Source organism: Pseudochaenichthys georgianus, chromosome 7, assembly GCF_902827115.2.
Source record: "Pseudochaenichthys georgianus chromosome 7, fPseGeo1.2, whole genome shotgun sequence".
Lineage (NCBI taxonomy): Eukaryota > Metazoa > Chordata > Actinopteri > Perciformes > Channichthyidae > Pseudochaenichthys > Pseudochaenichthys georgianus.
In genome coordinates, this window is record NC_047509.1 from 2,271,209 (window position 1) to 2,290,439 (window position 19,231).

The window sequence follows — 19,231 nt, forward strand, 5'->3', positions numbered from 1 at the left end:
TTGATATTGAAGTAATCCAAAGTAAATCAGGTTACAATACTTTTATATGTTGATACTCAAATCAGGTTACTGAGTACACTGTTTTACATGTAGTAGTAACTGTGCTAGAATACATTTTTAAAGTTGCCCTCCCAACCCTGTGTACATGTAATTTATCTCAATAACAATATTGCATGCTCTACTTCAATATTTAGATATATGACACAACCACACATTGAAGTCTTTAAGCATAACAGTTTCAAGGGGGAAATAATAGAAACAGTTCCAGCCTCACGGTTCTATGCCTCTGATCCATCATATGCACCGCGCTGTACCCTCTGTGCATACATGACAAATGAAGCTTCTGAATCGTTAAATGTACGTCTCAAATATCATCACTTCATCATTTTGTCCTACGAGACATTTGTGTGAATTAATTGACAAAAATGTCATAATTAACTTATGAGTTAATAAGGGCCGTTTGGCGAGGTCACAGTGACCTTTGACCACTCAATTAGTGACACTTCATCCTTTTGTCCAAGTGAAAGAGAAAGTCCCTGCAGGCGTTCCTGGGAATACGACGGATGTGAGGTTGCAGTGACATTTACCTTTGACATCTATTTATCCAACGGCCCCCCCGGGGATCAATGGAGTATTTATGATTCTGATTTGACCTCCAACATTTTAACAGTTCATCATTGAGTCCAAATGGATGTAGGTACCACATTTGAATATATTTCCTTCCAGGCATTCCCTAAGTATTCCGAGATGGACCGATTTAAAATTCAAAAACATAAGGACTCTGGTGCTGTCACCAGAATGGAGACATTAAAGGTATATCCATTTCCAGCTATGACACACTATGTCAACATGTATGCACACCAATACGAAGTGATCAGATGAAGACATTAGTTTGATTTTACTAAGTTAGATCAGATCGTCTCTGGTCAATGTTTTTTTAAATATGGTTTTGGTTATTAAACGGTAATAAGGTCTATAGTTAACACAAACTGAAGAGATGTTTTACGACGTCAGTAAATAACCCACTGGTGAATTTAATAACGGCGGTTGCTAACAAGTGTCTAAATGAGACGACTAAATGTCATGATCACGCCCAACATTAGCCGCCTTTAGAAAGAAATGTTAAATTAATAAAGTATGTCTTCTTCTTCTTCTTCTTCTTCTTCTTCTTCTTCTTCTTCTTCTTCTTCTTCTTCTTCTTCTTATTATTTAGTGCTGTAGTTCCTTTATAGCCCAACATTAGCCACCTTTAGCTTAGCGGTGGTGACGTGAAGTCATGTGACCGTGCTGTAGTTCCTTTATAGCCCAACATTAGCCACCTTTAGCTTAGCGATGGTGACGTGAAGTCATGTGACCGTGCTGTAGTTCCTTTATAGCCCAACATTAGCCGCCTTTAGCTTAGCGATGGTGACGTGAAGTCATGTGACCGTGCTGTAGTTTCTTTATAGCCCAACATTAGCCACCTTTAGCTTAGCGATGGTGACGTGAAGTTATGTGACCGTGCTGTAGTTCCTTTATAGCCCAACATTAGCCACCTTTAGCTTAGCGATGGTGACGTGAAGTCATGTGACCGTGCTAGTTCCTTTATAGCCCAACATTAGCCACCTTTAGCTTAGCGGTGGTGACGTGAAGTCATGTGACCGTGCTAGTTCCTTTATAGCCCAACATTAGCCACCATTAGCTTAGCGGTGGTGACGTGAAGTTATGTGACCGTGCTGTAGTTCCTTTATAGCCCAACATTAGCCACCTTTAGCTTAGCGGTGGTGACGTGAAGTCATGTGACCGTGCTGTAGTTCCTTTATAGCCCAACATTAGCCACCATTAGCTTAGCGGTGGTGACGTGAAGTTATGTGACCGTGCTGTAGTTCCTTTATAGCCCAACATTAGCCACCTTTAGCTTAGCGGTGGTGACGTGAAGTCATGTGACCGTACTGTAGTTCCTTTATAGCCCAACATTAGCCACCTTTAGCTTAGCGGTGGTGACGTGAAGTCATGTGACCGTGCTGTAGTTCCTTTATAGCCCAACATTAGCCACCTTTAGCTTAGCGGTGGTGACGTGAAGTCATGTGACCGTGCTGTAGTTCCTTTATAGCCCAATATTAGCCGCCTTTAGCTTAGCGGTGGTGACGTGAAGCCATGTGACCGTGCTGTAGTTCCTTTATAGCCCAACATTAGCCGCCTTTAGCTTAGCGATGGTGACGTGAAGTCATGTGACCGTGCTGTAGTTCCTTTATAGCCCAATAGGTGGAGATTATCCTGCTGAACAAAGCGTGTAAGTATGATAAACGTCTGTTTGACACAGATCTTAATCCAAAAGCCAATGGAAAAAACCCATTGGCTTTTTGTGGAGGGAGCCCTTGCAATGCATCCTTCAGGGTCAGCCTTCAGAAATATCATTGCATCTCAATACACGATACCTCATGATATAATTCCATGAAAAGTTGATGATTAAACATAATATTGAATTATCGCACATCCCCAGTTGTTGCTGATCCCAGACTCCACATGAACTGTGGAACTAAGAATAGACCGTGCTACAACTGCAGAATGCAAATGCAGTGGCTGGGAGCAAAGGTTTGGACCACAGATGGGCGCCGGCAGCCATGTCAAGGGTAAACTGCCACGTGCACACACACACACACACACACACACACACACACACACACACACACACACACACACACACACACACACACACACACACACACACACACACACACACACACACACACACACACACACACACACACACACTTAGTTTCCACCACACCTTAAAACAGCAGCATTAATATGCATGCTGCCGAAGGACACAGAAGGAACATAATTAGACAATCAACAGCTCCCAGGTGACGTGCATTACTACGACAGACAGCAGGAGAGGAGATGCTCCACGCTCAGCGCTGAGTCGTGTAGAAACATGCCTGTCCACTTACTGTCGCTCCAAACTTGGGAAGAAAAGTGGATTCAATGGACGACAAGCGAATGCAGAATGACTCTGAAAAAGGTTTCCCTTAGTTAGAGTGCAGAACAGGCGCTGAGCTGAGGAACAGCCAAACGCCTCTCCTTCCCTTTCCACATTTTAATGATTCATTACCAGCATAACCTTCAACGCTCTCCAAATCCACAGAAATGCACACTATGGAGTCAGGGTCAAACATCCATCACTTCAAAACAAGCTCCCTGTATTGAGCAGGGACACACCCTTAACAAGCACACACACACGCACACACACACAGACACACACACACACACACACACACACACACACACACACACACACACAGAGCTGCAAGGCATGTTACACTATGCCTTCACACACACCTGACCGTGAACTACAGAGAACATTTTTTTTGCAAGTCAGTCTGTTTCTCACGGCATCGTGGGAGCAGGTGCATTGAGGATGGGCTTGAGTTCATTAAGTCAATTTCAGCAGCAGGAGAGCTACAAAGTACACACATGAACGATATAGATTTAACCAAAAGGTCTCAATCAACTTTTTTAACTATTCATAAAATAGTTGAAACTTACCATCCATGTTTCTAAAAATCCAAGGTGATGTCTTTAGATGTCTTGATTTATCAATCCTTAACCCAAAGATATTCACTTGATATGAAAGTAGAAAAAGGCCAGAAATCTCCACAATTGATACTTTAAAAACAGCATTTTCTGACATTTCTGCATGAAAAATACGACTTAAAAGACAAATCATTTCACAACATTGTTGGCGATGTTTCTGTGTTTCGGCTTATCGATCAGTTGATTAACCTCAAAGCTTGACAACACACACACACACACACACACACACACACACACACACACACACACACACACACACACACACACACACACACACACTTAAAAGAGGTAAAAGTTCATGACAGAGGGACTCCATATCTCTGCCCCCATCATCACAAACCCTCATTCTCTCCTCCACACACACTGACCAGTTTACATGCACACACTCTCTGACTCTCACTCTCACACACACACTTGGGTTACACACAACAGATTCTCATGTTTCCTCATATTTAGGGTAAAATAGTACTGACCTGCCCTGGCGCTGACGCACACACATTCTCTTCAAGCAGTTGAGCCTTTCAAAGAGGATCCGTTTGAACGCGTCTATATACATCGACCCGACTGAGGTTAACAGTTAACTGATAAACATGCACTTAAATAAATAGCAGCTGTTTACAGAGCTGTGTGTATGTGTGTGTGTGCGTGTGTGTGTATGATAAAAAGCAGTGTGAGTGCACCAGAGAAAGTGAGAGACGATGTGCACGGCTGACGGGATGTTTGGATACTGATGCTCTGTGGAGATGTAGAGAGAGGAGAGAGGAGAGAGGAGAGAGGAGAGAGAGGGAATAATACTCAGAGACAGACACACACACACACACACACACACACCACACACACACACACACACACACACACACACACACACACGCACACACACACACACAACCAAGCTACACGCACACACACACTGTCAGGCAAATCTGACTGGCTGCTTAAATGTAGCAGCTGCTGCACTGCTCCAGGCGAAACAACGTGCAGACTGGATGATTGACAGAACATGCCGTGTAACTTGCGAGGAAGACTATTAAACAACTAGATTTTGACTTTAAAAATACAGAATGTCTTACCTTCATGGTCGCTTTCTCCTCGGTAAATCCTTCCCTGTAGCCTTGCAGGTGGTGCAGGTGCATTAATTACGGATTCACGTGTGTTTTACTACGGATAATGATGAGAAACGTGGCTGCTCCCGGTGCTGTGACCGGGGAGAGTCGGTGTCATTGAGCCGCTGCAGGCGCGGTGCTTTGAGGGCGAGGAGCGTCAATTGCAGCAGATCACATCAGATTAGATCAGATTAGATACATGCTATGATGTCCGGTAGTAAAGTGTGCTCAGGTTAATAATCCCGCTGCGCAAAAAAGGCACTTTTAGAGCAAAGAAACACTGCTAAAATACAAATGAGCAGCAGGTTATCTTGGGAAGTTAAGGAGCACAGAGGGGAGGGAATGAAAAGAGTTAAAAGTCCCGCCCCTTATCATCCTCTGTGTGTACCTGCATCACTTTTCGTTTACGAGTTATAACGGGGAGGTAAAGGCGTGAGAACAAGATCAATTTGAGTATTTAGAAACTAATTTGCTACACGACGAGTTGTCACTATACATGTATAAGGCTCGAACTTGTTTTGTACTCATTATGTTATTGTTTTTTGATGCGCGAGGTTTACTTGGATAAGACTTTAATGAGGCTAATTTATAGTAACATGGACATAGCTCTGACATAACCCATTTGGGTGTGAACGCAGCAATAATTCATACAATAATTCATACTTCATACTTCATACTTCAGACCTTTTTTGATTTAGCAAAATATAAAATTAGGTAATTCTTTAAGTTACAGTCTGCAGCATATGTTTAATTAAAATTAAATGGTATTGTTATTTTCAAGGACAAGCATATATTCTTTTTTGGTATATACATTCAAACTGTAGTACAATATTCTGTCCTCATCCTGTTAAGTCTGTAACATAAATTATCATTATTATTTGTTTTCGAGTCATTTAAAATGTAATTGTATTGGATATTTTATATTACCCAATATATATATTATTTTTATTGTATTTGTTAATATATTGAAACTGTAGTCAAATATTATTTCGTTATATATTGTAAAATTGTACTTATTTTATTATTGTATAGCATAAAAATGTCTTATCATTTGTTGGAATTTAATCAATGCAGCCTCCCTTTAATTCTCATGCCTGTCGGGAATTGTAGTACTTTGGCAAGACTTCAACAAGACAAGCATAGCGACATAAAACTACAACTACCACAAAACCGTTCACCTACCAGTTTTGGTCACAAACAATCATGGCGTCGTACGGGGAAGATGTTCCTGAGGACCAAACAGAGAAAAAACCAGCCCCGCTGTCTTTTGGATTTACTAAAACTGTTAGCAAATTCAAACCTTCCTCTGTGGAAGGAGTGACAGAAAGAGAGGAGAAAGATTTCTTGACGGGAATTGACGGGAAAGAGTTGCAGAGGTAAGGAGCGGATGCTAATGCTAACATACCGGTTATTTACATAGAATGTTAGCATCAACGTAGCGCTTACGTTCTATAAACGTTTATTCTGTTTTACGTGTCAGTTGGATTTAGCTAGTTTTTAAATAGTAGACGTTATTAGCAAGGTTGGGAGGGTTACTTTTTATATGTATTATGATACAATTACTAGTAAGTAGTTACCTGTTTAAAAAAAAAAGTAATCAGTAACGTAATCACGTAAAAAGTAAAGTAATCACGTAAAAAGTAAAGCAATCTGATTACTTTCCGTTAGTTTTGGATTACCTCAGTATCAATGCAATGCTAAGAAACGCAAGAGAAAAGAAATATCAATAAGATGTCAGGAAGAAACCAAAGTATTTAGGATACAAAATGTCTCCTTTTGGGCTAGGCCTACAGAATAGTATAGTTTATAAACGCTGTTACACACATCAATTAACATCAAACAAAGTATGTCTGTTTAATACATCGGGTGTCCACCTATTGCATTTGAAAATAAAATTAAATGAAAGTAATCTAGATGACAAGCAAAAACACTACGTCAACCCATACTATGTCATTCTTTATTATAAAACGCAAAACGTAACTGTAAGGGAATACACTTAGCCTTTTTTTGTATCCTCATTACGTAATCCCGTTACATGTAATCCGTTACTTCCCAAGCCTGGTTATGAGCTTGTGACATTAGTTTACACATTATTTTGCCACAGTAACTAACTAAATATTGTCTTTCCCTGACTGTGCCCTGCAGTACCAAGCCCTCAGAGAAGCCCAAAGAGCTGATCATCCCTCTGATCCAGAAGAACCGCTGGCACCACCGGGCGGACCGAGCGGTGCCCAGCGAGCCGAGCGCAGCGTCTGAAGCCAAAACACAGGAAGCCAAAACACAGGAAGCTGCTCCGGAGAATGACTCTGTGGAGTCCCAGGCCGTCAAAGAGCTCATTGAAGGTGGGTACATCGAGAATAATAACAATAACAACAGACTTGTATTATGTAGTTGTGATTTTCTATTGGCCCTGTGATATCTATCCGAAGGTAAAGTATTCAGAATAGTGTTGGTGCAGATTAAATAGAAACAGTACCCTGGTAATAGAAGTGTTTCTTAAAAAGTATATATAGGCAAGTAAAAGTACTACTTGAGTAAAAGAGTAGTAAATAACTTTATTATAAGCTATTTATAACATTAAAGTATTACGCTTAAACAGGCCCTCAACAGCTAATGACTTGTGTCAAGTGTCACTTAATCATTCTAATGCTATCCAGAACAAGACCGAATACATGCTGTTAATCACTTCAAACAAGTTGAACAAAACAACCTTGGTTCTCTGAACGATTCCTTGAAATGAGAGGCTTCTGCATCTTCTGTAAAGTGTGTAAATGAAACCAATACTACCCACAATGCATCTCATTTACACTTTTCTCTGTACGCCGCAAAACAAGCTCGCTAAAATGTAGACCCTCCAGAAAAACGCGGGCAAAAATCCTTGATTATGCGATTAAACATGCAGGGTTTATGTGATTGTATGCGGTGAAATTGCGGTTAGTTGCGGAATATCTTTTTTGAAATATTGGGCTGTCTTATTTATTCTCTCTCACACACAACCTGCCACTAACGTTACACCCCTTTCCTATTCAATTAAACACATTCAATGTTTATTTATTGTAAAAGCAATTGGGCTATTTTAATCTCACACACACTCTCTCTCTCACGCACGCGCGCGCACACACACTTCTCCGCCTCGTTCTGTTCTCATTTACTCGTTCGTTATCTGACCAGCTTCAGTCTTGTAGGCTTCTCACTTCGTTTCTTGTAGCCCTCGAAAGGGTTTTGGAGGTCGATGCCTCGGTGAACGTGAGTTGTTTGGCTTTCTTGTCCGCAGCAGCAGAAATTATTTTCGAATGTTTGAATGAATCAAAGTGGGTCGTCACCGTGGATGTTCTCTTATGCTCCAACACACAGTTGCACGGGGTGCAGAATAGTTCCATCGGGGAACTGCTTTGACCCGTCTTTAGCAGAAGTGTTCGTCGGTAAATGAGATGGATTCGATTTTTTCATCTTGGTGTTTTCTCTCTCGTGTGAGCTCCACACGTTCGCGTGTTGTTTACCTTCTGATGACGTCACATCATCATCATCATCATCATCATCATCATCATCATCATCATCATCATCATCATCACTACTTCACGTCAAGACGAGTTAACTTTTTTCCCCCTCAATTTTGTGTGGAAAAATGCGGGGATTATGCGGCCTTTTGATAAATATGCGGCCTTTTAAAAATCTGCGCCATTTTGTTGATAATGCGGTAAATTCTGCGATCGCAGAATCGCGTTTTTCTGGAGGGTCTAAAAATGGCTTCACCGGTCTGGCATTATTTTAAGGTGTCCGAAAAAGACAGTAAAATAGCGGTGTGCAACGTGTGTGTGAAGCAGAAATCCTGAAGCTCCGCCCCCTGTGACGGACCGGTGAGCGGAGCAACACACAAGAGTTAGACCGAACACACTTAGCTATTGATCTACCTCTGGAACTAGCTACACTAGTTATACATATGTTTATTCTTCACTGTCGGGTCACTCGTTACTGGATCAGCGAGCTGCATGAGACACTGACTGATCTCTCCGTGTTATTCTCCAAAGTTAATGTAAACTTGAATAATGTACTTCATTTGAATGTAATAATGATGTTGGTTGTTTAACATTAACTGAGTTTTAAACATCACTGTAAATGGAAGATCCCCATAGGCCCCGCCCACTCGATTGGATCGGCGATCGGTATCGGCCGATACTGATTCGGGCGATCGGAGCATCCCTACTCATTAAAAGCTTGTTATAATTGACCACTTTCGTCTTGCAGACTCCCGGAGGCAGCTGGAGGAATGGCAGAACGGCCCTCAGGCAGAGAACCTGAACCTCTACATCCCCCTGCTGATGCAGAACCAAGTCCCCGAGGGCTTCGAGGACGGAGACCATGTGAAGGTGGATCTGAGGCCTGAATCCGTAAGTGGAGACGTATTGCGTGAGAGAAAGAACAGCTGCTTTACTCAGTGATTGATCGGGAAAAGAGCGTTATTGATATTATCTTTTGGATGAAGTCTTGCTTGATACATCTTCCTTCGAATTCACTGTTTGAATACAAAGTGTTGGGAATGTACTCTCAGTATATTTCAATGTTTTAGTGTTTGGTGAACCAGAGAACAAGTCAAGTCATTGTCTTACTGCCGTAGAAATAAGACCATCTTTTGAAGCGATGGATGGACCTCTTGCGATCTACTGAAAGTCTGAAAGCTAAAATGAATCGACACATTTTATATCAATGATGAACAAAAGTCAGACATTTTCATTTCATCAGGGGGGGGGGGGGTTGCTAGTGAACTGTCACCGGCGGGGAAACGGTGGACCTCTGTCGCCTGTCAGCGCAACTTCAATGCAGTGTGCGAAAAAGTACACGTCCCACCGTCCGGGACGTGTTATTTACAATATCGGACAAGTAGATCTTTCAATTGACTTGTCCGGTGGACAAGTGACGTTTTTCGCCCCGATTTATTGACAAATGATTGATAAATTCAGTTTACAAAAGGCAGAACTCATTCGCAAATTGTCCGTGTCCGCCATTGTTCGTTTAGAAATGTTAGTTTCGGTTCTGCTTGTCGATTCATAAGGAAATGCATCTCGCCGCTTTCTGTACAGTTAGACGGGGGCGGGGCGGAGCGGGAAGTGTAGCACAGTGGCAGGGTTGGGAAGCAAAACTCGGTTCCGAGTAGGAACAAATAACAATTCTCCGGTCCCGTGATTAATAAGAGTTGTGAGGACAGGAGGCGAGGCCGAGCCCCGCGGACAGCAGCTCTCTCTCTCTATGCTCCGTATCAGCTGATCGCTGCACGGTGCAGCTCAGCGTCTCTCTCTCTCTCTACACACAGCGGATCCGCTGCCTGTTTAACAGCCTCATCTTTGTCAAACTTTCTTATGTTCTGTCTCTAACACGTAATGAAGGTTATTAAGCGTTTTAGCTCCTGTGTTGTTAATATTGACCACCATATCCTTTATGAAGGGAAGCAGCCTCCCTGTCTGTGTCCTCGCGCTGTCCTCACATCCCTGGACCCCCAGAATCGGAGGAGCACAGCGATGTCAGTATTGTTTATGAAGCAGGGTATAGAAAGTAAATTATTGAAATGCTATTTATACTATTTATTAACTTTTACAAACAGTGAGTAGCTGGGCAGCTGCCAGCATGTGTATTGCAGGACATGTGTAAGCGTGCAAGTGTCTTTGAGTTGTAGAAATGCGCTAGGATAGGCTATAAATATAATAATAATAATAATAATAACTTTATTTGTATAGCACCTTTTAAAAATGCCTAATGTATTGGCTTCCCTAATATTGTTGGGTAACGTGTTCCACAGTGTTGGGGCGTAGTTTACAAAGGCTGCATCACCGATCTTCTTATGACTCTTTCTGGTGACCTCTAATAGACCTGCATCTGATGATCGCAGTGTTCTGGCGGGTGTGTAGTTCATTAGAGAGTCAGCCATGTAGCTGGGTCCTTGTCCATTTAGAGCCTTGTATATGAGGAGAAGCCCCTTCAAATCAATTCTAAGAGTTACAGGAAGCCAGTGTAGAGTAGCTAAGACAGGACTAATGTGTTCCCTCCTTTTGTATTCGTTAGTAGTCTAGCTGCAGAGTTTTGAATGAGCTGGAGTCTTTGTACATTCTCAAACTGCACCACTTAGAACTAACTAAACAATGCAGAGATTATTTTTATATAATTGTATTCAATAACCGTAAGAAATTAAACAGTATGAAGTGATTTGTAAATAGGAATACAGATTTGACTTAATGTTTTTATAAATATATTTTTCTCCCAGTTTGTCACGGGACTTATTTTTACCCTCTCAAAGAACCGGAATCGAGAAACAAAAATAACCGGAATCGAAAAGCAGAACCGGAATCGTTAAAATCCAGACGATACCCAACCCTATGTGTGATGCAGTAAAATCTTACCGCTCACTTACGTTGAGCGGTGTTGTAAAAACCGTGGGAAAATGTAAAAAATACGATGACGAAGAAGAAGATTTCAGTGGCCCCAATTTTTGTCAATTCTGGACAAGTGAAAAATGTATTCGGACAAGTACATTTCCAAACTCACTTGTCCATGGACAAGTACTCTCTAAAAACTTTTTCTCACACTGCAATGATGCCGTTTAAAAACATAAGAAATGAAGGGCGGTGCCGGCCGCCAGCGAACCGAGCCGGCCGTTCTGTGGTTCTCCAGATTCTAATCGTGTGTCACCGGTTTGCAAGTGACACACGTTTTCTGTCTCGTCTCTCACTTTAGGTAAATCTTCACGAGAAATCGATCCATGTTTCCGCTCGCATAAGTTAACTAGCTAGATTTCACCGTTTCTTGTTTTCTTTTTCCGCTGCGCCTCCCCTGAAGCTCTCTGGCTGCTCTCCATCAACATTTAAGCACATCCTCCACCTGGGAGTTTCCTTCATGTTTAATAGTTTCTGTTTTAGCTCGTTGGCGATGCCTTGCTTCAGGGCATTGCTCAGGTGTTTGAGGAGAGAATTGCTCTCAGGCTCTTGGCTAATGTACATGTTTCTAACTGCTATCAGATGTAAAGATCACACTCAAATCTGCTGGAGAGGCGTTTCAGCGAGAATATGAAAACTCCTGACGGTTCAGAAAAATCCGGTCGACTTTGACTCTGGTTGAAATGTGAGCGTGTGTGAAAGTGCTGACGGTCAACGGAGAGAAACCTCTGATGTCAGGACAGAGAGGCTGGGTGGCAGACGGGCGTCCACACTCTCCCCAGAGACACGCAGGCAGCCAATCAGACGTCCTGTTTTCACCGAGAGGCCTCGAACGCCTCGTCTCTGTCACCGCGGCTCTGCTCCGTGTCACTGCAGAACAACTGTCAGTCTGTGGCCCCGAGCTCATTTAAATGCAGGCTGCTCAGTGAGCGTGGGCCCCAGGCTTCCCTCAGAGGAGCGGGGCCGTCGCTCGGCTCTGAACGGCGGCCGCTGGGGCCCGGCTGAGTCCGACAGCCTGGGGCCAAACGGCTGAGTAAGAGCGGCATCACACGGCGCTTCTCTCTGTCTCTGCACAACTCAACCCACACATTACATAAGCACCGCCTTTAGTACCAAGACACGTTTAAATGCGTCTGTTCTTTTAGCGTTTCATGTGTGTGTCTTGATGCTTAAGAAGATATAATACTCTTGTGTTGTCAAATGGATTTGTTGATACATTTTAAATATGTTACACACATCAGATCTTCGTTAGTATCTGCGCTTTCTCCATTCCTTTCTCTACACGCAGGTTTGCTCGTGGTGTGGTCTTGCAACAATGATCCTAATAGGAGGTTTATTAGGAAACATGTTGCACCCAAATGATAAGAATGGTGAATACCTCCCAATTGTTTCAAGATGTTTAAATGGAAAAGACAAGTTCCCTTTTCCTTTTAGTTGCTTCTTATTCGATTGTGTGTCAATCCTGGAGGCACTTATACATGACACCCTACTTCATAAAGGATACGGTGCTGCATGAATGTAGGAAACCATGGCGCAGGTCTACGGCCTTGGGTATCGCTGCCATCTCTCTTGAGGAGGGGCAGCTCTCGGTCAGAGATAGTTATTGTTGTGGGACGCCTGGAACACATCCTTCTCGGGGGGGAGATGACCCCGAGCCATAAGCGACAACAACTGTGATCCAGTGTCCTCAGCTGTTTAGTCTCTCTATTGAAGAATGTTGATGATTACACTCTGAACTCGTTAAACCTGGAGCTACGGGAGGCTCCTCAGGACTGATTGTGGCATCTCGACCGTGTGGTCAGTCCGCGGCTCGGGACACGTCGTGTGAATTCTCCGGCCGAAGCTCCAGATAAACCGTCAGTGTTTGCCGTCAGAGCTCCGGCTCTCCTCGTCTCTCTGAGTCCTGACTCCAGTTGCTTCAGAAGTTTCCCCCACCGTATTGTTTATTGAAATGTGTCACGGTTTTGGATCAAAGGTAACATGTGACTCTGTGTTGGTCAGTCGACAGAGGCGGACTATGCGTGTGTTCCTGTGGAGGCGTATGGCATCGCCATGCTGAAAGGGATGGGCTGGAACAAAGAGGAAGGCATCGGACGCACCTTCAAGCAGTAAGACACAAACGGATGCCTTACTACTTCCTCCACTCATTTAAATGCACACTTACACTTAACTTACACTTAACTTACACTTAACTGTGGTGTTCGAAGACATGCCTAAAGAGTGTATCAGAAGGGCAACATCAAATGATACATTTCTGAAAGTTTAATGTTTTTGAAAAACCAATTATCTTTCCGTTATCGATATTTAAAGACTTCATCTTGAGCTCTCAGACTATGTGATGGGCTTTGTTTTATATTCCCTTTCACATTAAATATACTTAAATACCTTAAAAATGCAATCTATTGACTAATCTATAATACAAATAATAAGTAGTTTCTTCCCGATGTTGAATATAAATTAAATTGGTGTTGGAATTTGTTAATTCTGAAGAAATACGTTTGTTTTCATTCAGATCTGGATGATGAATGTATTTCCACTAGGGCTGTGCAATTAATCGTATTTTAATCTCGATTTTGGTTTGCAACGATTACGAAAACAACGAAATATAACGATATATATATTTTTTAAGATTTTTTTTGTTGGTTTTTCAGTTGAATTAAACTTAAAGTTCAGAGTAATCAACTGTTAAAAACATATTGTTACATTACAAGTAAAAGGATCATCGTTTTTAATAATCGTGATATCAATTATTGACCAAAATAATCATTATCATTATGATTTTTGCCATAATCGAGCAGCCCTCACTTCCACTGTGAGTTTTGTTACAACTCGTGAAATATGAATGTTTTTGCACATTTACCTTCTGTTTATTGATCCACTCTGTTGCTTCTGTCTGCCCAGGCATGTGGTGCCGATCGAGAGCCAGCTCCGCCCCAAAGGTCTGGGTCTGGGTGCCGATCGTGCCGCCATAAAGGACCTGGAGCCCACCAAACATAAGCGCCCCCCCAAGCCCGGTGAGGAGAGGGAGAAGGAGGAGGAGCTGGTGATGGGGCCCGGGGGCTTCGTGCTGGTGCAGTCAGGGGCCCACAAAGAACTGTACGGCAAGGTAGGCTTCATCTGAAACATCTATAACCTGTTGACATGCCCTCATTTTAGTTCAGTGGCTCCTTACAGCAAGCCAGAGGTGGGAAGTAGTGGAGTACAAATACTTTGTTACTGTACTTAAGTACATTGTTCTGGTATCAGTACTTTACTCCACTACTTATTTTTCTGACTACTTTTTACTTTGACTTCTTACATTTTGAACTCAAATACCTGTACTTTCTACTTCTTACATGTTGAACCCAAATACCTGAACTTTCTACTTCTTACATGTTGAACTCAAATACCTGTACTTTCTACTTCTTACATGTTGAACTCAAATACCTGTACTTTCTACTTCTTACATGTTAAACACGAATACCTGTACTTTCTACTTCTTACATGTTGAACTCAAATACCTGTACTTTCTACTTCTTACATGTTGAACACAAATACCTGTACTTTCTACTTCTTACATGTTGAACACTAATACCTGTACTTTCTACTTCTTACATGTTGAACTCAAATACCTGTACTTTCTACTTCTTACATGTTGAACACAAATACCTGTACTTTCTACTTCTTACATGTTGAACTCAAATACCTGTACTTTCTACTTCTTACATGTTGAACTCAAATACCTGTACTTTCTACTTCTTACATGTTGAACTCAAATACCTGTACTTTCTACTTCTTACATGTTGAACCCAAATACCTGTACTTTCTACTTCTTACATGTTGAACTCAAATACCTGTACTTTCTACTTCTCTCATTTCCAAACAGCTGGTTCCTTTAGTCTGAATGTGTGTTTGGTGCGTGGTCATTATTCTTTAGAGTCACTGCGTGCCTATTGATTGGAACACGATCCGTGTATCCATCACTTCCTGGTCTTCTCTAAAGAAGAGGGACCAATGGAAACGTTGTCATGTTGCCGTTGTTCACCATGGAAACATTCATTAGCTAACAATGACAATATTGTTCTATTGATATAAAGGGAGGTCAGGTACTCTTTAAAACAGCTGCTAACTATGGGTACTTTTTACTGAAGTACACTTCAAAGCCTCTTTACTTTCACTTGAGTAAAGAAGTTTAGTCAGTACTTCTACTTTCACCAGAGTATTTTTAAACACGAGTATCTGTACTTCTACTTGAGTAAAGGGAGTGTGTGCCATCTCTGCAGCAAGCAGACCGGACCAGTAAAATCATAGCAGCCTAATAACCTATAAATAACAGCAACTGAAACACAAGAATACAAACTAGTAGTTTTTACACTTTGAAAAGTCAATCTCGGTTTGTTTGACACCCTGCATTGGAGTCTTCATGTTTTGTTTTCACACTAGTGTTCACTCTGAGTAACTGTATTTCCCGCTACAGATTGAAGGCTTGGACCCCGATAACGCTCGTGTGGTGGTGAAGCTGGCCATCGGGGGTCGGTCTGCCACCATCAGCCAGCACGCTGTGAAGCTGGTGGGACGTACCGAGTACGAGAAAAACTGCAAAGACCTCAGTGAGTCCCTCTCTAAAAATAAATTATAACAAGTAAACATTTAAGGTAAATAGTCTTGATGCTGATATTAGATTACATTTCTCTGAATTTGGTTAGAGGTCATCAAAGGTCAACATTTTCAGTTTTTTTAATTGCACGTAATGGCCGTTGCAATCTGATTACGTTTTTTCTTTTTTTTAAATTATTGTTACAGTTTTTATAATGCAGCTTGTATATTATAACAATAATAATAATATAGCTTTATGTGAGGCTAAATATAATTAATATTTTCTTTAACATTTCTTGTATGTCCGCGGGGTCTTAAAAAGTATTAAAAGTTGATAAATCAATTTAGTGAAAATGAAGGCTATTAAAAAGTATGAAACGGCATTTTCCAAGGTATTACATTTTGTAGCTTGTTTTCAATAAGTATATCAATGGTCCAGAGAGGTTGTATTCTACAGTCTGCCTGAAGGTAATCATGGCGTAGGTGTGTCGTGTGATTCTGTGGAGTTTATTGATGGCATCCCGTTGGGTTTGACGTCATCTGAACAGGACGTCGCACGCTCACTGCTTGATAGCGCGCGGAGGTCCGTTTACGCCGGTTGCTAAGCAGCATCGTTATGGGGAAATGCAAGTCTGCGTCCAAATGGTTGGACGATGAGGAGGAAGGACAATCAATACTGTATATAGTCAATGTGAGGTAAAGTGTGTCGCCAAGGTAACCGGTTAGAACTCAAAGTGGTGATGAGGTCTTAAGATGTATGCAAAGGGTCTTAAAAAAGGTCTTAAAGGGTCTTGCATGTGACTTCAGGATTCCTGCATACACCCTGGTGTTATAAAAACAATTCAGTTCAGTCTTCATATTTTGGAAGAAAAAGGAAACGAGGATTCTCTCACAGCTTTTAATCTCAGGAATAAGAGAGTAGAGAATAGAAACACCAACACTCGGTGCCAGCGTTTCCGCCAGGTGGGCGTCTTTCCGCCGCTCAGCTCGGAACGCCCTGAACTCGAGCCGAGGGCGTCCAAAAAAAAAGTAATAATTCGAGAGAAGATTGAGTTTTTATCGCTTTAAATTACGATAAGGACATCCCGCTGTTGGAGGGGCGAAGGAGTCGGGTGGGATTCTTTTCGGAGTATTGCTGATAGTTTCCCCGACATCCGGTGCCAACACAGAACGTGCACGATTTGGACGTCTCTTTAAAATGACCGCTCAGAGGAGAGGAGTTCTCCTTTCTCTAACCGCCTGCTGCTTCCCCTCCTCGGCTCCTCCGCTCCCCTCCTCGGCTCCTCCGCTCGCATCTCCTGTGGGCGGCACGAGGATAGGAGTCGAGGAGGGGACATTAGAGAATTGAGAAGCCTTCTGTGTTTTCCACATTTGACATTTTTCTCCTGCTCACCAGCTCGCCTCAGTAGAGCCCACAAGGAGAAGGAGAAGGAGAAGGAGCGAGAGAAGGAGAAGGAGAGACAGGAGGAGAAGGAGAGCCGGAGTAAAGACGAGAGGAAGAGGAAGCACAGAGAATCCAGTCAGGACAGGTACCCGTTTCACCTCTGCAATGCTTCTCATTTCCCTGTGTCGGCTAATAAAGCTTTCTCTGAGTAACCGTGTGTTTGATGTTCTCTCCACCGCAGAGACAAGCCTCCGGTGAAAGAGGCGAGGCGCCCCCCGCCCCCCCCCTCCTGGCTCCAGAGGGATTTGAAGGTTCGCTTCATAGACAAATCCTTCAAAGGGGGCAAATACTACAACTCCAAGGTACTGATGGGCATCGTGTATTAGTGTCGGTGTACTCGCACCTGTTCATGTACTCACGTATTACCATCGGGAGGTTTATCATTTAGCTCGTCCAGACCGTCGCCAAGTTCCTTTTACCTTTATTCTTTCGCTGAATGATGTTTGTCTGATTGTCTTTGATTTATTAAATTTTTCTGACACATAAAGAGTTAAAAACATACTATTACCAGTTGTCGTTGAATGTAAACACTTCTAAAAATTGTTGTTTCATATCCAGGGGTCTTCCCTATCGTGCACTATATCATGAGTTGCTGTTATAATGATTACAAACGAAGGGTTTCTGTCATAGGTCTTAACATCAGTTTTCCTCTATAGATGTGTGTGGAGGACGTGCTCTCACCATCGACCTGTATCTGTCGAACTGACGAGGGGCGGCTGATAGACGGTGAGTCGTCAGCGATGCTTTTATTAAAGACTACATTCACAATAAAAAATGTCTCACATATGCTGCAGATGTGGCGTAAAAATAAATGAATAACCATAAAAAAAAAGTCCAGATTTTGCGAGAAAGTCCAAATTTTAAGATTTTGTGAAAGTCAGGATTTTGATTTTGAGAAAGTCAGTATTTTGTTCATGACAGGGTGCATCATTTACCTCGAAGAACCGGTATTCCTCCATCTTGTGACTGTAACTCCTGGGGTGTTTCTCAATCTCGAGGATGCTGGCTTGGTAGTCGCGTACTTCCAAGTCACTTCCTTCAGAAACTAAACAAGTATACTTCCAAGCCACGGCTTCGGAAAACGAAGAAGAATGGAACAGGCTAACAAGTGTGCCACTCAAACTGTTTCAACATAAACTGTACCAAAAATAAATACCTCACGATGTCTATCTAATTATGAACTTGCTTTACTTTCACGGATAGGTGATAACAAATGTAACACATTTACCAACACATGTTCTACGCCACTACATGTAAATGTGTGCTGCGTCGGTTCAGCCATTCTCCGCAAGGGTTTTTGAAATTGGTCCGTGCGCAAAGCATTGTGGGGATTTTAAGGACGCGAAGTCTACCCATGTGCAGCCTCGAAATTTCCCCCAAACCAAGGACGCGGCCTCGGTGGAATTCCATGTATGCTGGAGATTGGAACAGTCCTTCGGCGGCACTCGATCACGTAGCATCCTTGAAATATTGGCTTGGAAGCCAGAATCCTCGAGATTGAGAAACGGCCCCTCTCTTGGATATCAGCATATGAAGGACACTGCTCAGGAACTAGCTGATGCTCTGTATGTGACGACTACTTCCTTTCTGGAGAGGATCACAGATACATGGATCCTGAGGCTGAAGCTCTGAAGTGAGATTTTCTAACAAACCTGTTAATTCTTTTGGTCGCAGATGTGAAGCAGAGCATGCTGGAAACCATCATCCCCAAACTCGAGTCTGAGTCTATAATGGTTGTCCTGGGCGAGCACAGAGGACAGGTGAGCAGTCTCTCTGTCTGTGTGTGGTTACTAATCTGTCTGTGTGTGTGTGTGTATCGTTACTAATCACGGTGTGTTCTTGTTTTTTCCAGGTGGGCCGTATCCTCCAGCGGGACAAGAACAAGTGCCGCGCGATGGTGCAGCTCGACCGGCACGAGGAGAAAGTGTTCATGCTGGATTATGACATCATCTGTCAGTACGTGGGAGAGACGGACCACTGACTCGGATGACCCCCGTCGTCACACCTCTAATGTTGTTTCTTGTCAACAAAAAAAAAATCGTGAATTTTAAAGCAATTTTGTAATAAAACAGTGTCGAGAACTTTATTTGTCCGGATGTTATTACAAGATG

At 42.5% G+C, this 19,231-nt stretch overlaps 2 protein-coding genes across 2 annotated transcripts in view; one reads left to right on the forward strand and one right to left on the reverse strand.

Moving 5' to 3' along the window:
- The window catches only part of LOC117449582 (membrane-associated guanylate kinase, WW and PDZ domain-containing protein 2), a 102,204-nt gene extending 98,072 nt beyond the window's left edge, over positions 1-4,132 (reverse strand). The window contains exon 1 of the mRNA XM_071203698.1: positions 4,050-4,132. Coding sequence (XP_071059799.1) covers positions 4,050-4,132 — 83 coding nt within the window. The remainder of the gene's footprint in view (positions 1-4,049) is intronic.
- A 1,737-nt stretch (positions 4,133-5,869) lies between these two features.
- gpkow (G patch domain and KOW motifs) lies at positions 5,870-19,201 on the forward strand. Its single transcript, XM_034086971.2, has 11 exons — positions 5,870-6,055; positions 6,825-7,021; positions 8,925-9,067; positions 13,103-13,209; positions 14,003-14,207; positions 15,558-15,690; positions 17,073-17,205; positions 17,302-17,422; positions 17,777-17,846; positions 18,795-18,880; positions 18,973-19,201. Exons 1-11 carry the CDS (start codon positions 5,883-5,885, stop codon positions 19,099-19,101), a joined length of 1,497 nt encoding a protein of 498 aa, XP_033942862.1. The 5' UTR covers positions 5,870-5,882; the 3' UTR covers positions 19,102-19,201.
- Positions 19,202-19,231: the final 30 nt, after the last annotated feature.

Bases quoted from the DNA above. Each gene is read 5' to 3' on its own strand.
- gpkow (XM_034086971.2), top strand. From the start codon at position 5,883: ATGGCGTCGTACGGGGAAGATGTTCCTGAGGACCAAACAGAGAAAAAA. The intron at 14,208-15,557 runs GTAGGCTTCATC...TTCCCGCTACAG, and splicing joins ACAAAGAACTGTACGGCAAG to ATTGAAGGCTTGGACCCCGA. The intron at 15,691-17,072 runs GTGAGTCCCTCT...CCTGCTCACCAG, and splicing joins GAAAAACTGCAAAGACCTCA to CTCGCCTCAGTAGAGCCCAC.